This window comes from Pararge aegeria, chromosome 12, assembly GCF_905163445.1.
Source record: "Pararge aegeria chromosome 12, ilParAegt1.1, whole genome shotgun sequence".
Taxonomy (NCBI): domain Eukaryota; kingdom Metazoa; phylum Arthropoda; class Insecta; order Lepidoptera; family Nymphalidae; genus Pararge; species Pararge aegeria.
This window is the reverse complement of record NC_053191.1, coordinates 5,000,061-5,015,750: the sequence shown is the minus strand read 5'-3', so window position 1 is coordinate 5,015,750 and position 15,690 is coordinate 5,000,061. Positions and strand designations below refer to the sequence as shown.

General features: G+C 35.7%; 1 protein-coding gene across 1 annotated transcript in view; it reads right to left on the bottom strand.

Moving 5' to 3' along the window:
* Nucleotides 1-4,223: 4,223 nt before the first annotated feature.
* Nucleotides 4,224-15,690, bottom strand: part of LOC120628281 (peripheral-type benzodiazepine receptor-associated protein 1) — a 41,338-nt gene continuing 29,871 nt past the window's right edge. The window contains exons 13-21 of the mRNA XM_039896576.1: nucleotides 13,712-13,771; nucleotides 12,575-12,664; nucleotides 11,667-11,879; nucleotides 11,175-11,414; nucleotides 10,551-10,778; nucleotides 9,961-10,123; nucleotides 8,743-8,904; nucleotides 6,628-6,701; nucleotides 4,224-5,519 (exon numbers count right to left, since the gene is read on the bottom strand). Coding sequence (XP_039752510.1) covers nucleotides 5,169-5,519; nucleotides 6,628-6,701; nucleotides 8,743-8,904; nucleotides 9,961-10,123; nucleotides 10,551-10,778; nucleotides 11,175-11,414; nucleotides 11,667-11,879; nucleotides 12,575-12,664; nucleotides 13,712-13,771 — 1,581 coding nt within the window. The 3' untranslated portion in view covers nucleotides 4,224-5,168. The remainder of the gene's footprint in view (nucleotides 5,520-6,627; nucleotides 6,702-8,742; nucleotides 8,905-9,960; nucleotides 10,124-10,550; nucleotides 10,779-11,174; nucleotides 11,415-11,666; nucleotides 11,880-12,574; nucleotides 12,665-13,711; nucleotides 13,772-15,690) is intronic.

The following is a 15,690-nucleotide window of genomic DNA, read 5'->3' as shown; positions in this document are numbered from 1 at the left end:
TTTTGATTGTATACAAGTTTTCTCGCTTATTCATTTGCAAGAGAACTAAGTAAGGAAAGTAAACTTTTTTCGAATCCCTTCAGCTAGTCTACCTGCGGCTTAAAACCACTCGTTGCAAAGATATCCATTGCTGTCGGTAGTTAAAAAACTCAAATATATTTTTAGTATTTGTAAATTCAAAATCTTCGCAAACAAATAATATTATCATGATTATATAATACCTTAAAAGGTATGTTCATACAATTTTAGATTAACCTAATCTATTTGAAATTGAAATATGAAACTTCTTGCAATTAATTTCTAGTTTATAGGTTGGCGATATACAGACTTTTCTCTAAGGGTTTTGTTGTCTAAAAGGAATCCCGATGGTATTATAATGTCCATACATCATTTACTAATTATTAAAATGTATTTCAAATAGGAGTGTATCCAAATTCTAACCAAAAAGTAATAAAAATCTCCGGTAAGAATTATGGATCGTTAATCGTTGTTATTTTGAAATCTGAAAAATATTTTTTGAATGTCATACCCGAAAAATCTGACTCGACTTATGAAACCTTTAGTCAATGCGCTGAGTTGGTTATCTTAAATGAGTTAGACGACCGTAACGACGAAGTATTGTATTAAAATATGTGCAAAATTTTTCAATATCAGCAAATACGATGCACAAATTACAAACATAATTGTCACAATTATCAAGGGTAAATGAACTCTATCAATATACCAAGGTAATGTGTTTCTATTAGGTGACACAAAAAATAGAGTAGGTATACATTTCAACATACTGAAATCTGCTGTGATCACCAACCCGTCTGCCCAGCTTGATTATGGGCAAACCCTTCCATTGGGAGAGGCTTTTAGCCCAGTAGTGAACGGGTGTTTTACGAAACGCGTATGAGTCGCTCTGCATTTTCGAGGACTGGCCCCAAATATAACAAGAGACCCTGAGAAGTAGTCAATGGAAATGAAAGCATTTGATAGGATACATCGGGCTATAATTTTAAAAGGAAAAGGTTCTATCTTCCAGTATGATATTTTTACGGTGCTTATGACTTTCAGATTTTCTTAAGTATAACTAAACGCAAAACTTCTGCGCTTATATAAATCAAACGTTAGAACAGTTGGTCCGTATTTGCACTATTTTCAAGTCTATCTACTATTATTGTCATTGAAACATTTTCTCCTCCGCTTTCTGTTATAAATATGAAAGTATGAAGTTTGGAACTGTAATTTATGAAATTTAAATAAAGGCTTGAATCGGAGGAGTTTACTACTAAGTATTTAATATGAATTAATTATACCACAAAATTAATGGGTTCGCGACATGAAAGTTTATTAATTACTATTTGCACGATACAGTACGTATATTAATTCATTTTTCAAACTGCATCGTACGAATAAAATGACACTTATGTGTCAAGTTCAGTATATGGAGACGTTTTTTGACATAAATAGTCTTTTTTTATCTTTTTTTGACTGTTGGGTGGATCGCGCATGAAGATGCCTATTTACTATTGCCTGATACCTATATTTAAAGTGCTTATATAACTGTACTTACAATTATGTTCTACTTCGATTACAAATTCATCCATACCCCAAGAGAGATAGATATTTGAGTAGTGTTAGAAAAATAAAGCAATGGTTATTTTGAAAGGAGTGGTTAAGATTTAAGATTCTAGTCCATCAATAATAATCGATATATCCTGAAAGATAGAAAAAATTACTAATGATACATTAGAATTAAGAAAATATCAAAAAGAAATGTCTTGATTTTTTTTTCCAATATTTAAATCGATCATTATTGATAGGTCATTTCCTCAGCATAATGCTTTAATGATACAATAAATGTTTTTTTTTTTTAAATAATATAACTCTCATGCAAGCAGTCTTTTAGTGGCTCGATACAATTATGGCCTTATCATTTTCAATGTATGATTAAATTTTGTTTAGAAGATAAGAAAGACCGCGATATTTGAACATCAGTTTAATGGCGCATTTCTATTGGTTTATATACCTGCTGGGTATTCCCCGAGCTATTGACCAATGAAAAACTCTAAAGTTAATCGCACACTGTCAAAATAGATACATTTTTTCAAAAAGTGCGTGGTATTGGATTTTCATGACGACAGTCTGCTTCTAAACTTATAGAAGTTATTTAAGTTAAAAAGTCTTAACACTGTGGTAACGATATTTTGTTGGTACCTACCTATAGTTTTAGTAGATAGAATAAGTAGTTTTCTTTAATCATCTACTAAGACAGTTAAACAAACGACACTACTTTACAATGTTGCTTTCCAAAAGGAGACGGTCCATTATCTTGTCACTGTATGGTGGTAGGTACCATAGGCATCAAAAAATGTAGAAAATTAAAATTCTGTATTAATTTATGGAGATAGAAATCCCATAAAATTTCCAACAGTTGCTAACCCCTGGCCCCTTTTCGCTCCATACAAAATGACAACTGTCGCTATAAAATTATGCGTTGCATGGAGACAACCAGTTGGCAACTTATTGGAAATCATTTAATCGAGTGATAGTTTACATAAAACCCTCATTACCTGTTGCGTCAGTTGTTCGATAGAAAAAATATTATTTGCTCCTGAATAAATCAAAATCTATTCGTGGATTTTAACAATTAAAATTGGTAAATGGATACCAGTCTTAATGCTATGATTACGCATAAATTTTTGACCGTCACCTTTGATTACGTAATATAAATATTTATTTTAATTAGAGCTAATCTCTAGTATAAGAATTCAAGTTAACAAACGTAACGTTTACGTGTCATTGTAATTATTTGTGGACAGTCTAATGTCACGATTTGACATCTCGTGAGACAGAGCTCCGTTCTAAAGCAGACTAAAGGATTGTTAACGTTTGTTAAAATCAAAACTTACGCAGGAAGCTATGTTTCTGTTACCTAACTGCAACATTTTAATGAAAAATTTTGTAACACTCCGCTTATTTACAATTTATTTGTTTTTATTATTATGCCCGAGAAGACAAAAACAAAAACGAATCTTGAAAATCTAAGTGATAAATGTCGCATTCGGTTACAATTATTTATAGATATATAAATGAGAGATGTTATAACGTGTCTACTATCACAGAATATTTTTATTTTCGAGAATGCGAAGTTTTTGATTCATACACCATTAATATTTTTCAATACATTTGCTCGCAAAATGACTGTTATTTAGATTATTATAGCATACTATGCGATTACAACTGTAGGTATGCCGATAAAGTATATTTTACGGTAATATTATTTTCTTTTGAATGTTATGAATAGCTAGGAAGTGTTTGGTGCCTTTTACTCACATATGTATTGAAAAACGTACACGTGTGCATTGATAATTAAACACGTGGCGCCATGAAAACCCTCGCTTGGGGCTCGGGCTGAGAATTTGCACCTCAACTTTAATTTACAAATTTGCGCTCTCGTATTATAAATAACTATGGATAATGCACTTACAAAAATCCTTAGATAGTTAGGTATATAATTATCAAGTAGTGTTTCGGGATTTAACTGTAATCTTATAAGAGAGCCCCTATTTTAAGTTAACAAGTTAACAAACGTTACTCCGTAGTATCGTTAATCTGTCAAATTTGTATCGAGTTGTCAAATAATGACGTTTACCATATAAAAATAACAGATTTTTTGGTTCCACGTTTGTTCACTTGAAAACTTACTCTAAAGACTCCGGCACCTATGTTACATTAACTTTTACGTACATACACTGATAACTATTATTATTGTTATTAACACAACTTATTGTATCGAGAACATCGAATAGAGTGTAACGTTCATTAAGATTTTTTATTTTATTTTAAAATATATTATGTAAAATTTGCAGATCAACATTCAACATTATTATAAACATTTGAAACAGGTAATTATGATCACTCACACTTCTGCATGCTTATTGCCGTATTGATTTCGGTTAAAGTCGGCACCGTGCACTTAGTACGAAATTGTTCACCTCGCAAGGATCGACGGTATTCCGGTATCGAAACACAATAACGTCGGTTAAAATAGACGTAGCATTCTGTTAAAGAATTTATGTAATTAGTGAAATAAAGTGCGAACGTGTATTTGTTTTATTTTGTAACATTTAGCAAAGATTTCTAACCTTTATACAAAACGCATTATTATTAAACTTCTTACAAATTACAGACACATTAAACAATGTTTTTAATTGTTATAATATTGATATCTCGGCTACAGTATATATTTAAAAGTTTCAAGTGAAGTTATTGTTTTCTGTCAATGTCTATTATGCGATTAAATGTAGTTACTGAAGTGATTCTTTCGAGAAAAATAAAAATCTTTAACAACACGGCAATTAAGGCGCAATGCCTCGAGCCTAATCGATTACGTGTTTTGTTCGATAGTCGATACTGTCGAGCTTGTGAGGTGCAGCAATCTGGTGCTAATGATACAGTTCTGCAAGGACGGTTGCAGGTTCAAACACGAATCACCACAAATAATGGGCCAATCGAAGTTTTACCCGTGTAAAAATGTCGTTAGTACCTACGCCGTTATAAAACATGTCCACTTATGTTGCGAGACTAGAATCGTCTATTTTATTTGATAAGGAAACTGATATCTAGCGATTAACAACGTATAAAAACGTTCGCAATCTAACCTATTGGAAGTATAACAGTCAGAGTGCATATAAATAAGGATAATACGTACTTATACACGAAATAAATACAAAGTCGACTATTGTGGAGGATCACCGTATGCGTAGTTTCCATGGAATGGATGCAGACTGAGCTTTAGCTCGATGAGCCTCCACAATGTTGGGTACTTATAAACTAACCTGGCAGACGGGCACAGGTCTGGAAGATAGAAAACATTACACGTAACTATAACCATGGGTGTTTATTCTTCAACCGTGCGAACTATCGAGACCACTAAATATTTGAATATTCGCTAAACTGTGCGTTTATTGAATTTTTTTAATTTTTAATTATTTACAAGATTTCCTTAAATTACGGTTAAGGGTAAATCGAATTGCCTAGAGTAGAAAAATTCAATACACAACTCGGCCAAATTAAGAGCCGACAGAGAAATAGCATCAGAACCCTCCGCTCAGGCGTAGGTACATAAAAAGGTCGCATTCACTCACACGAGGATAGAGGCCCTAGAGGCCGTGCCGACATTATTTGCCGCCGAGGCCGAACTTCATGAAGATTAGTTCCTTGCCCTTGCTGAGGATGTCGCCGCCGGGAGCGGTCATCTCGGTGAATTTCTGCATAAGGTTGGCCTGCGACGTTGGAGGTTGCTGCTGAGCCTGGGAGGGCGGTTGCGCGGTGGGCGCGGGCACTACGGCCGGGCCTCCACGGCGGGCTGGCGACGTGCTGACGGCCGTGGTTGTGCCGATGGGCGGCATTGCGGACAGCGTTGCCGCGGAGCCCGGCGACTGAACAGCGGTGGGCGTGCTCACGTTACCAGCGCTCGTGCGGGCGGTGGTCGTCTGCGGCGCGCTCACCACGCCTCTCGCCCTCGCCTGCTGCTCGCACACCGAAACCAACCCTTAGCATTCCCATTAGCGAGAGAGCCAAACCAGATTAACGTGGATGACTCTGCAATCTGATTTATGCTATCGAATGAAACTAGCGCCATTATTAATGCAAACTTGCACCGATGCAGTTTTATGGAAACTAGCGAATTTAATTGATTCGCTACATATTTTCTACAAAATGTAAATGGGTAGATAAGTACATCTCGAAACCATTGAACTTGTTGCTATTTAAGAATTGGTTTCTCTAGTCTAAAGAAGATAGTTTTAGATTACTCTAAATTAAATTCGGTATTAATTCGAAAGGTTATTTCAATTATTCATTTATCATTGAAAGTAGGTAGACATTATACATGCATAAACAAAAAAATATTGCGAGATACATTGTAAAATGCAGTAATAATCATGCATTGCCATACACCCAAGCAAGTTTATTTACAAAACAAATAGGTATAATTTACACAGATGCAGTCATAATTTTTCGAACGTGTCTACGAAATAAAATCGTATGCAATAATAAAAATGTCATGCCTTGAGAAAAACGTTATATTACCAAGATTTTTTTTCTATTAAACTAAACGATTACGCAATAAAATAATACATAATTTTAAGAGAGTGAAACGCTATCAAGTAGTTTCTTGTATATAGAAATTTATGTAAATGATTTTACATAAACGTAATCGTCTAGCAATGGACCACATTCACAGGCTTCAGAGACGTTATCGACTTTACGGTGAATGGGTAATGGTATTTATCTGATGTAGATAAGTGAAGTATACGCCAGTGTTGTTTTGTACTAGTTCTGTATGATATTATGGTCCAGTATGACATGATATCTAATGTGTAAAAACCTCGATGACCCGTCCAAACGGTATATGGACCAAGATATATTATAATTCAGGACGTACGCCCTTTCGCTATACACTGGGCGTTGATGAAAAGTAATGTAATTAAAGAGAAGAAAACAAAAGAGAGAAATTATAACAGTGAAAACAAATCTAAAAATATGAAGTGGTAGACGAACTAAAGAAAACGACTAGCCTTGCATAATCTGAAAGTATTGTCGTGGGGTCAAACGTTATAAACGGTAATTTTTTACCTGAGAATTCGCCTGTTCTGGATTACTGGCGCATGTGTTGTGGTCTAACTGAGAAGGGGGAAGAGGGCAGGCATCTAGCAAACAGACAATACACACAACATATACAGGATGTTTGGTGCATCGTGTGCCAAATCGAATCTGATGATTGGAGGGGTCTTTGGCTATCTCTTCAGCCCTCGTAAAAAAATCTTGCTCAAACGGTTTTTTTTATACTGATTTTAAATTGTTTTTTTAAAAATTGTAAAAATTCTACATTTAAATTTTAATAAAAAATAAAGTTGTTAAGTATTAATTAATTTTCTTTTTAATCTTTAATTTGTAACGTTTTACGCTTCTTTTGAAACTAGAATTACACGCCAGCAACATCTAGTTTTTGTTTTACAGCCCCGCAAAGTTTTTTTTACGTAAAAAAATAAGCTTGAACGTCAACTTTCGGTTTTAATAAAAAAAAAACTAAAAGTGATCATGTTCTTCCAATTTTTTTAAAACATCTCTGGACTGTCCCCTTTCTAATGGTGTGCAATATGCCATGAAAAGTAATTAGTAACATCACTAATTTTCAAATTTTCTATACGGCTTCGGACTACAACTGTAACAATACGTCAAAGATGTCGGGCCTGCATTCGAAACAGGGGTGAACAATTTGAGCAGAATTTGTAAAAATTATGAAATAAATGTTTCAAATGCAATGTATTATTTTTATTTCAAGTAAAACCTACGAAATTTAAAAATTTTACCTGCTTGTGAGTGTTATTTACGCAAACCCTTGTTTTTCTTTCACCTGTTGAATATTAGAAAATTGCGACCAAGTTTAGAAAATTTGAAAATTAGTGATGTTACTAATTACTTTTCATGGCATATTGCACACCATTAGAAAGGGGACAGTCCAGAGATGTTTTAAAAAAATTGGAAGAACATGATCACTTTTAGTTTTTTTTTTATTAAAACCGAAAGTTGACGTTCAAGCTTATTTTTTTACGTAAAAAAAACTTTGCGGGGCTGTAAAACAAAAACTAGATGTTGCTGGCGTGTAATTCTAGTTTCAAAAGAAGCGTAAAACGTTACAAATTAAAGATTAAAAAGAAAATTAATTAATACTTAACAACTTTATTTTTTATTAAAATTTAAATGTAGAATTTTTACAATTTTTAAAAAAACAATTTAAAATCAGTATAAAAAAAACCGTTTGAGCAAGATTTTTTTACGAGGGCTGAAGAGATAGCCAAAGACCCCTCCAATCATCAGATTCGATTTGGCACACGATGCACCAAACATCCTGTATAGTGACCACAGACAACCACTTGAATCTTGGATCACACCTCACGCACATCGTGGACTCTGTGCAAAGCTATGTTGCGTGTATTAGACCAGCCTACCTTTCGCGAGCTAATGTGACAGCTATTTCGGTAAAACAATAGGGAAGTTGTGACAAAACAAAACAGAAAGGACAGTCAGAAAGATAATGCAGACGAAAAGAAAATAAAGTTGCCCTTAATAAAGACCAAGAGTATTGCTGAAACGTTAAAAAGGAGTTCAGTTATTGGCTTTCGTGTTTCGTTGTATCTTCAAAGTTACGCGTGTGAAACTTCGATGTCTGTGACTGTGTAATCCAAGATAGTGTTATCAGCATAGTGTACACCAAGAGTCTTTGTGCTCCGTGGATTGCAACCGGACTCGCATCACAATTTCTTAATGTTAGTTTTCATTCACATTTATATTTGGCTGATTCATAAAGTTACGAATGTTTTAATCAATGCACTAAATTGGACTATCTATTTACTACGAGTGTCCACAAGTTTATAATATAAGAAATCATTAAAACTCGCAAAGCGAGTCCCGTAGCAATCTTAAGACCGTGTACAGAGAAGATGATAGAAGTTACCAGAGCGAAATAGCGAGCGTCTTTCAGTAGTCACACAGCAAGTCCAAGGTGCAAACATGAAACACTCAAAGCTCTTAGTGATCAGAATTAACCCTGATCGTCAGCTGGACTTACCTAAACGTTTTATATATATTTTTTTTACTAACAGGGAAAGTAACTATGACAGCGAATATTGAAAAGCCGTTCGCGGCTCTACACAGTACATTACACAAAAGTATTGAGGAGAATTTTACCTGTTTTTCGATGGTGGTTCCTCGGGGCTGGTGCTACGTTGTCTCTAGGGGGAGGGGGAGGGCCTCGGGCACCGGGACCTGGGGGAGGACCTCGTCCGCGACCCTGCCCTCCTCCAGGAATTGTTCCTGGGATTGCCGTTCTACCGCCCGGTGCTCCAACGCCTATACCAAATGATAGGTAAGAAAAATCAATTTCAGTAAACTATAATAATGTCCTCTTCATGGTGGAACAATATTAATAACATAAGTTTGCGTCAAATTGTGCACTAAACAATTGCACCAATTATGACTGACTTTCTGTTGTCTATTGTGGAGTAATCTCTTTGGAGCTTAAACTATCTGTATCAGTTTTTCGCTAAACAATTATGGAATCACGAAGAAGGCATAATCTATCAAGGGAAACTTCTATGAACTTAGTTAAAAACATTCATTATCAATTTAAATTATTGTCCTACTACTGGACACAGGCTTCTCTAGATTTGAGCGAGGAATATAATGTACCGTCAACATAGCTTAAGCTTGATTACAGGTCCAATGTAACATGGCAGGCTTAGGTGTCGCATTGTTACTCTTACTATAAGATCATTAGAGGTTATTTCTAATTATGCTTACTTATTACTTGCAAGCAAAAGTTTTCTCCGCAGGTGAATTATACTACAGATAGATAACTGAAACGATCTCAGACTAAGTGAATTATTACTATTAGATGATAGTATCAAAACGTAAGTAAAGATCTAATAATACCTCAAAAATCATTTAAACCAACGCAATCAATGGATTTGCGTCCCAGCATCTAGCCATTTACCTTGCGCTACACCATTCATTACGAGGGATGCAACAACTTCTTATAATTACATTTAAATTGGACACCAAAAATAGTTATACGCTTTTCTTCAACGTGTAGGAAACTCAATAATGCGAAATTTATGTTTGGATTTAGTACACCATAACTGTGTGAATTGCATGGAACACAAATGCAATTTTGGACGTTTTATAGAACATATGAGCTGTAACGAAATGATGTGATCTCATCCACTTCATAATCATAATTTCTATCCTGTTAATGTCCCATTGTGGCGGACAGCCTTGCTATCTTATATCACCAAGAATATTCTATATAATATCCTTTCAGAGATGTATTTAGATTTATTACACTGCTCCAAAAATCTGCTACGCTAGTCTACATGTAGCTTGGAATCTATAAAAATAGTGGCTAACCTTGAGGAGCCTGACCGCCAGGTCCGTATTGGTCGGTGGCTTCCGCGAGGAAATTACTCGGCACCAGTCCTCTAACACCGTCAATCTCTGCCATAAAGAATCCATCGTCGTCCATATCTCCATACACATGGATTATTTGCCCTGTGTGAAAACTCAGCTCCACCTAGAATTAAAGATATTTTTATATTAATGAAACCTGTATTATTTTTTGGGGTAGCGGTAAAAGGGTTGTTGTTTTCATTTTATAATATCATCAATCTAAATCCCTGTAATATTCATTATGTCCTGGTAGTTAGTTAGTTCACAAAAGTAATTAAGCGATATTGTTTTTAACAGTGACATAGTTACAAGGTACGATAGGTACTGTCTAATACGATACTGATGCCAATAATTCTGTTGTTCACAAATCTCTAAACTATATTAAGTTTTTCGATAACAATCGACATGACTACCCTGAGATAAAAATGAAAATTTGAAAATTTTGATGCTGCTAGAATCTGTGTGACTTGACTTTTCAAAAGAGCCTATATACTAGAACTTCTACTTGAAATCTCTGTGGTTTAGGTATGTCAATGATAATGCCCACTTACATCAGCGTCAACATTAGGACTGAGCTCCTGAGGATCGTAATCATAAAGGGCGACCATTCTTCGCAAAGGCTGCGCGTAAGCGTCCGTCCATCTGTCCCGGGGCTTGGCAGTGGTCTGCCCCGTGGCTTCTTGCTCTGATACCTCCGCAACCATATTGTGGGGCACGTAGCCTCGGCGACCGCGGCTTTCACCCCAATAGAAACCATCTGCGTCCTTGTCACCCCAGACCTGACATAAAGAAAAACAATTTTTTTTTACTGGGATTTGGATATCTTCAGTATATTGGTTATAGGGTATTATCTAAGTCTCTCAACAGTCAGTATGCATGGTTTCTGGAGACATTTGAGGGCCTTAAATATTTATTTGATTTATCACCGTCGATCACTGGATGAAATTAAGTAGGCAAATACCAACGAAACAAAGAGCCTCGTTTTAGAAACTTTATTAATGTAGGTACGTTAAATCTAGTTGCCAAAAAATTACTACAGTAATATTATTAGTCACCTCATAATCGGTATGAGGCCGAGAGGAGGGGTGGCGATAACTTTATTCTAAAATGCCGTTACCACACGATAATCAATATCCATCTCCAATAGAATATTAAGAATCGTTTACAATACTTACCTTTATAATGTCTCCGTCGCTAAATGGCAGTTCCTCATCACAACTTTCAGGGTTGGGACTCATGGTGACTGGATCGTAGTCAAAAAGCGCCATGAAATAACGACACCTCTTGGATTGTGGGTGGCCTTGTTGGGGACGCTGGCCTGGCGGGGGGCCTCTTGGACCCATTGGAGGACCTCCTCGTGGGCCATACTGAGGCATTTGACCTTGTGGCCCTTGCTGCATTTGCTGCATTTGCTGCTGTTGTAAAAAAAATATCATTATGCGGAATTTTCATAATGTTTTAAAATAAATTGTATTTTTTTTGTATTTTGAAAACTCTAATATATCAAACAACAGTTGCAAGAATATGAAAGGTAAACGACAACAAATAAATAATGCGTATTCTAAATTCAAATCTATTCAAGAAAAGAAATAAGTAAAAAACACTCTGTTGTACTTGATGCAAAATGTAAGGTAGCTGTAGATAAAAGAATTGAAACAGAAATAAACCTGGTGAGGATTAGGAGGGCGTCCTCTTTCGTGGTGGTTTCTGGGCGGAGGGTTCTGATATGGCTGGGTCTGGCTGGGGTACTGGGTCGGCTGGTTACTTGGGAATTGGCCGCCCTGTTGAAAGGGGGGTTGCTGCGTGCCATGGTAGGCTGGTGTATTCGGGAACTGCTGCCCCGAAGGCTGCTGCGACGCTTGTGCAGGTTGGGACGGCTGCTGCTGACGTCCGTACGTACCAACACATTAATAAGGTTAGATTTTCCATAACGAAGCCCACAGCAATTTATCAAGCTTACAGCCATATAATTTCTTTTGGCGTATGCGATCATAAGCAATTAATACTTTACCTTGGTATTAAGATATAACATTCCTCTGAAACTCTATCCAATCCCCATGCACAACGAAAGCTAGCGTGCAGCACTTACATATTTTGTAACCACATCGTCCATAGCATAGATATTATTGAGTTGGCATAGGTTGCGCACAAATTAAGTATATTTTTTATTATTCCGTCAATTTATTTATTTAATCCATGTATAGACAGAGACGTAGTAAGAAGAGTGTAGGTAAAAGGTTAATTGAGAACGAGTCGAAGCCAAGACAGCATGCAGAGACAACCATACAAACACGCTGCGCATGCTCGGATGCTATGATTCTGTATCGAGTGCTCTGTGGGGACGCATGTCCTATCTGCCGGGCAAAGGGTAACATTTACGTGTCGGAAACCTGGAGTGTGTCGAACGTGAACCTGTGTAGTGTGTCGAACATCGAGGACGTGAAGATAACAACATAGAAGAACGAAAAGTGAAAACTTGTGATTGGAATTTCCGCATAAAATTGAAAGAGAAGAGCAAAGTGAACAGTGCTAGCACATGAAGAGCACATCGATTGCAGTATTAGAGATCGCAGACCTGCGCGCGGCGGTGCGTTGCCTCTTCGTCTTCACTACCGCCCTCCACCGCTCCCTCTTTAGTGATTTCGATGGCCGGTATCCCCGATTGCTGATAGGTACCACACGGTCATTCAGTATTTTGAATAAGTAAATACTCATTGTTTAGACATCGTATGCTATCAATGCGCATGAACATGGATATGACAGTGGTCAACATGTGCTTTATGACGTTACATATTTTTATAGTTGGCAAAATAATTAACCGCTGAAGCACGAAATAATTATATAAGCTGACGACGACATAACTCATAAATTAGAAGGCCTTTATACAGATAATATAATAGTAATAGATAGGGTATATTTTAGAATTTGAAGGCAATATAAATGTAGAGCAAGAGAAGCCGCGAGGTGAAGCCGAAGTAAAACTAAAAGTTGCCTTTCGTGTAAGCTTCCGCTAACTTCCCAACACTCGAGTTTTTACATAATGCTAGCAATCCAATAATTAGTTTTGCGACTTTTGGCTATGTATACTTATTATTATATTGTATGGATGAATTTTAGACTAGTTCTTAGTGAGTATATGAGAATTAATATTATGAGCAGTGTAAAAGTTAATTATTCGACGATGATATTATATTGTTATAGTTATGTTAGCCTGCTGTTATGGATGCCTAAAGTTAATACAAAAAAATAAGTCGTATTAACACCAGTTCAGAAAGTGTTTTTCTAAATCTTTATTAATGTGCTAATCTTTTATCAACCAAACTATTGGCTATGGTGTGAATATTAAAACAGGTACTAAACATGGAAACTCGTAAAACGAGTATAGATATAATTATATATATGCATTAGATAAACAGTAGCTAACATGTAATATTTTTTCTACTATATGTTATCGAAGTCGTACTACGTTTATATTATGTACATAAGCATACTCAAAGAAAATATCGTCATATGTATGGATTATAGTTGACTACGTCAGTAAATACGTATATAACGATGCTATTAAAATACGAGCACACTGTGTAAAGAAAACTAATAACGAAAATAAATCACTCCAAAAATCAAAACTGTTTTATTCTAAACAAAAAGTGTTAAGATGATTAAAAAAATAAAAATAAAATATATACTTAAAAGACGTGTTAAAATTCCTTACCGAAGGGGTTATTTTGTCGAATATACTCTTTAGGAGGCCTGTGCCGAATCCGCTCGTGGGCTACGGAAAGGTGTATAATAGTTATGTGAGAGAGAGAGGCAAGATTATACTTTAAGTGGTACGTAAACGAAATGAGCTCCATGAGGGTTTCTGTCTGTGTCACAAATTACAAGCTCTTTATTTATTTGTCCTATGTATACGGGTATCTGTAGGGTGTCGTGCACTGTTAGGTATCGGCCAATAGCACTAGAGACTACTAATCTGCACTAAACGCCAAATATCGCTGCAGACCACGTCATGAAACGCAGGAGTGGTACAGCGAATGTTTCGCGCTCTCTCCCACGCAGGATTTACGGGACGAAAAAATGTGGCGCATTGCATGTGACAATAAGTGTTATCGATAAAGTATTTACTGGTACAAGAGAAATATGAAAAAAAGGGTTAATGATCACAATATTAATAATAAATAAAAAAGTGATGTGTTTTTTTTATTTGTAAATGTTAATTTTTGATATTGATGTATTAGTAAATTCAAGATGTGGGCCTCAAAAGTGCCTTTTAAAGGCCAATTAGAAAAAAGGAAATTTAGTTTGAGTTCTATAATTAAAAATAATATATGAATTAAAAAAATAGCAGCAACCGTTTTATCTGTAGCAACTTGCAACAAATAACATATTTCATAATGATTTTAACAAATAATATTATTGTGAAAATGGTTTCTATACTTATTAATGAATTTGTGGTATTTTTTAAAACTTTAACAAATTAACAACGCGCTTTACTTGTCCTGACTCTTGTCTTTATCGATAACGGTGCTGGGCTCGCGCAGCTAAATCACAACACGTCTTTGTATGATTTATAGCGCGATCTATAGCGATACTCAGCGTTTAGTATAGTCGCAAGCATTATGCATTTAATTTTGATTGCTCGAGCCGAGTGCATAGCTAGAGGTATATATATAATCGATGGCGCGCGTGGTTGTGTTGGAACCGATTTGCAGAGAACTACTCGACATTTAGAAGATGCCAGCGACAGAACCACAGGAGAGAGTATAAAGAGTGCAGTTTGCAACACCGAGTTTACGCAAGAAGCTATTATTTTGTTCAGAAACTACAATTTATTAACCATCGACGTATACAGATAGATCTTCAGCAAACTAGGCTTATGACAAATTTGCTTAACTATTCCAAATTTGGTTTGCCTTGTCAGTTGACTAAGTGCTGTCAATCGTTTGGACGTTTGTTTTTTAGCGCCAGTGTAAGTTTTCAAGTTAGCCTCTGGTGCGTTTTATAACACTTTAATGTCTTAAAACTATATTGTTGACGACGCAACGCACTACTGAGGCCCATCGCCCAAAAGTACAGTGGCTCTAACCTTGTACGGTGTTGTTTAATTGTGACTTTTGGTCGTCCCTCCGATCATTGCATCAGGGTCATCCATATAAAATAACAGATTAACGTTAACGGCGACAACATTTATGAGAACACCGTTCTTTCAGTAAATATCTTAATTTACATCGGCGGTAGCCAGTAACGTAAATAAGTCATAATTCTTTTAAATACCGATCGTCATAATTTGACAAATTTATACAACACAAAAGGCAATGAAGATTTTTGTACAGATCCTTTCATCCGCCATCTTTATTATATTTAATAAGTCAACATCATTATAAACAAAAAATAACTTTTAAACACATTTCGAAGATATGAGCTTTCTAAATAATACTCTCTAAAAAGTAAGTAAATACAACAATTCATGTGTTCGTTGTTAAAGCTTATTTTTGGGAGAGCAAAAAATGGAATACGCCTATCCATATACATCGATAATTTGAATTCATCAGTTATATAGACGTGAGGATTAGTTAGGCAACTTATAAACATTATGAAGTTAATTTCATACCTCCAGTATGTATTTTTATATATCATATTTATATGTTACCTAACTATCCAACAGGAAATTTGAGACAGTTGTAAAATAGC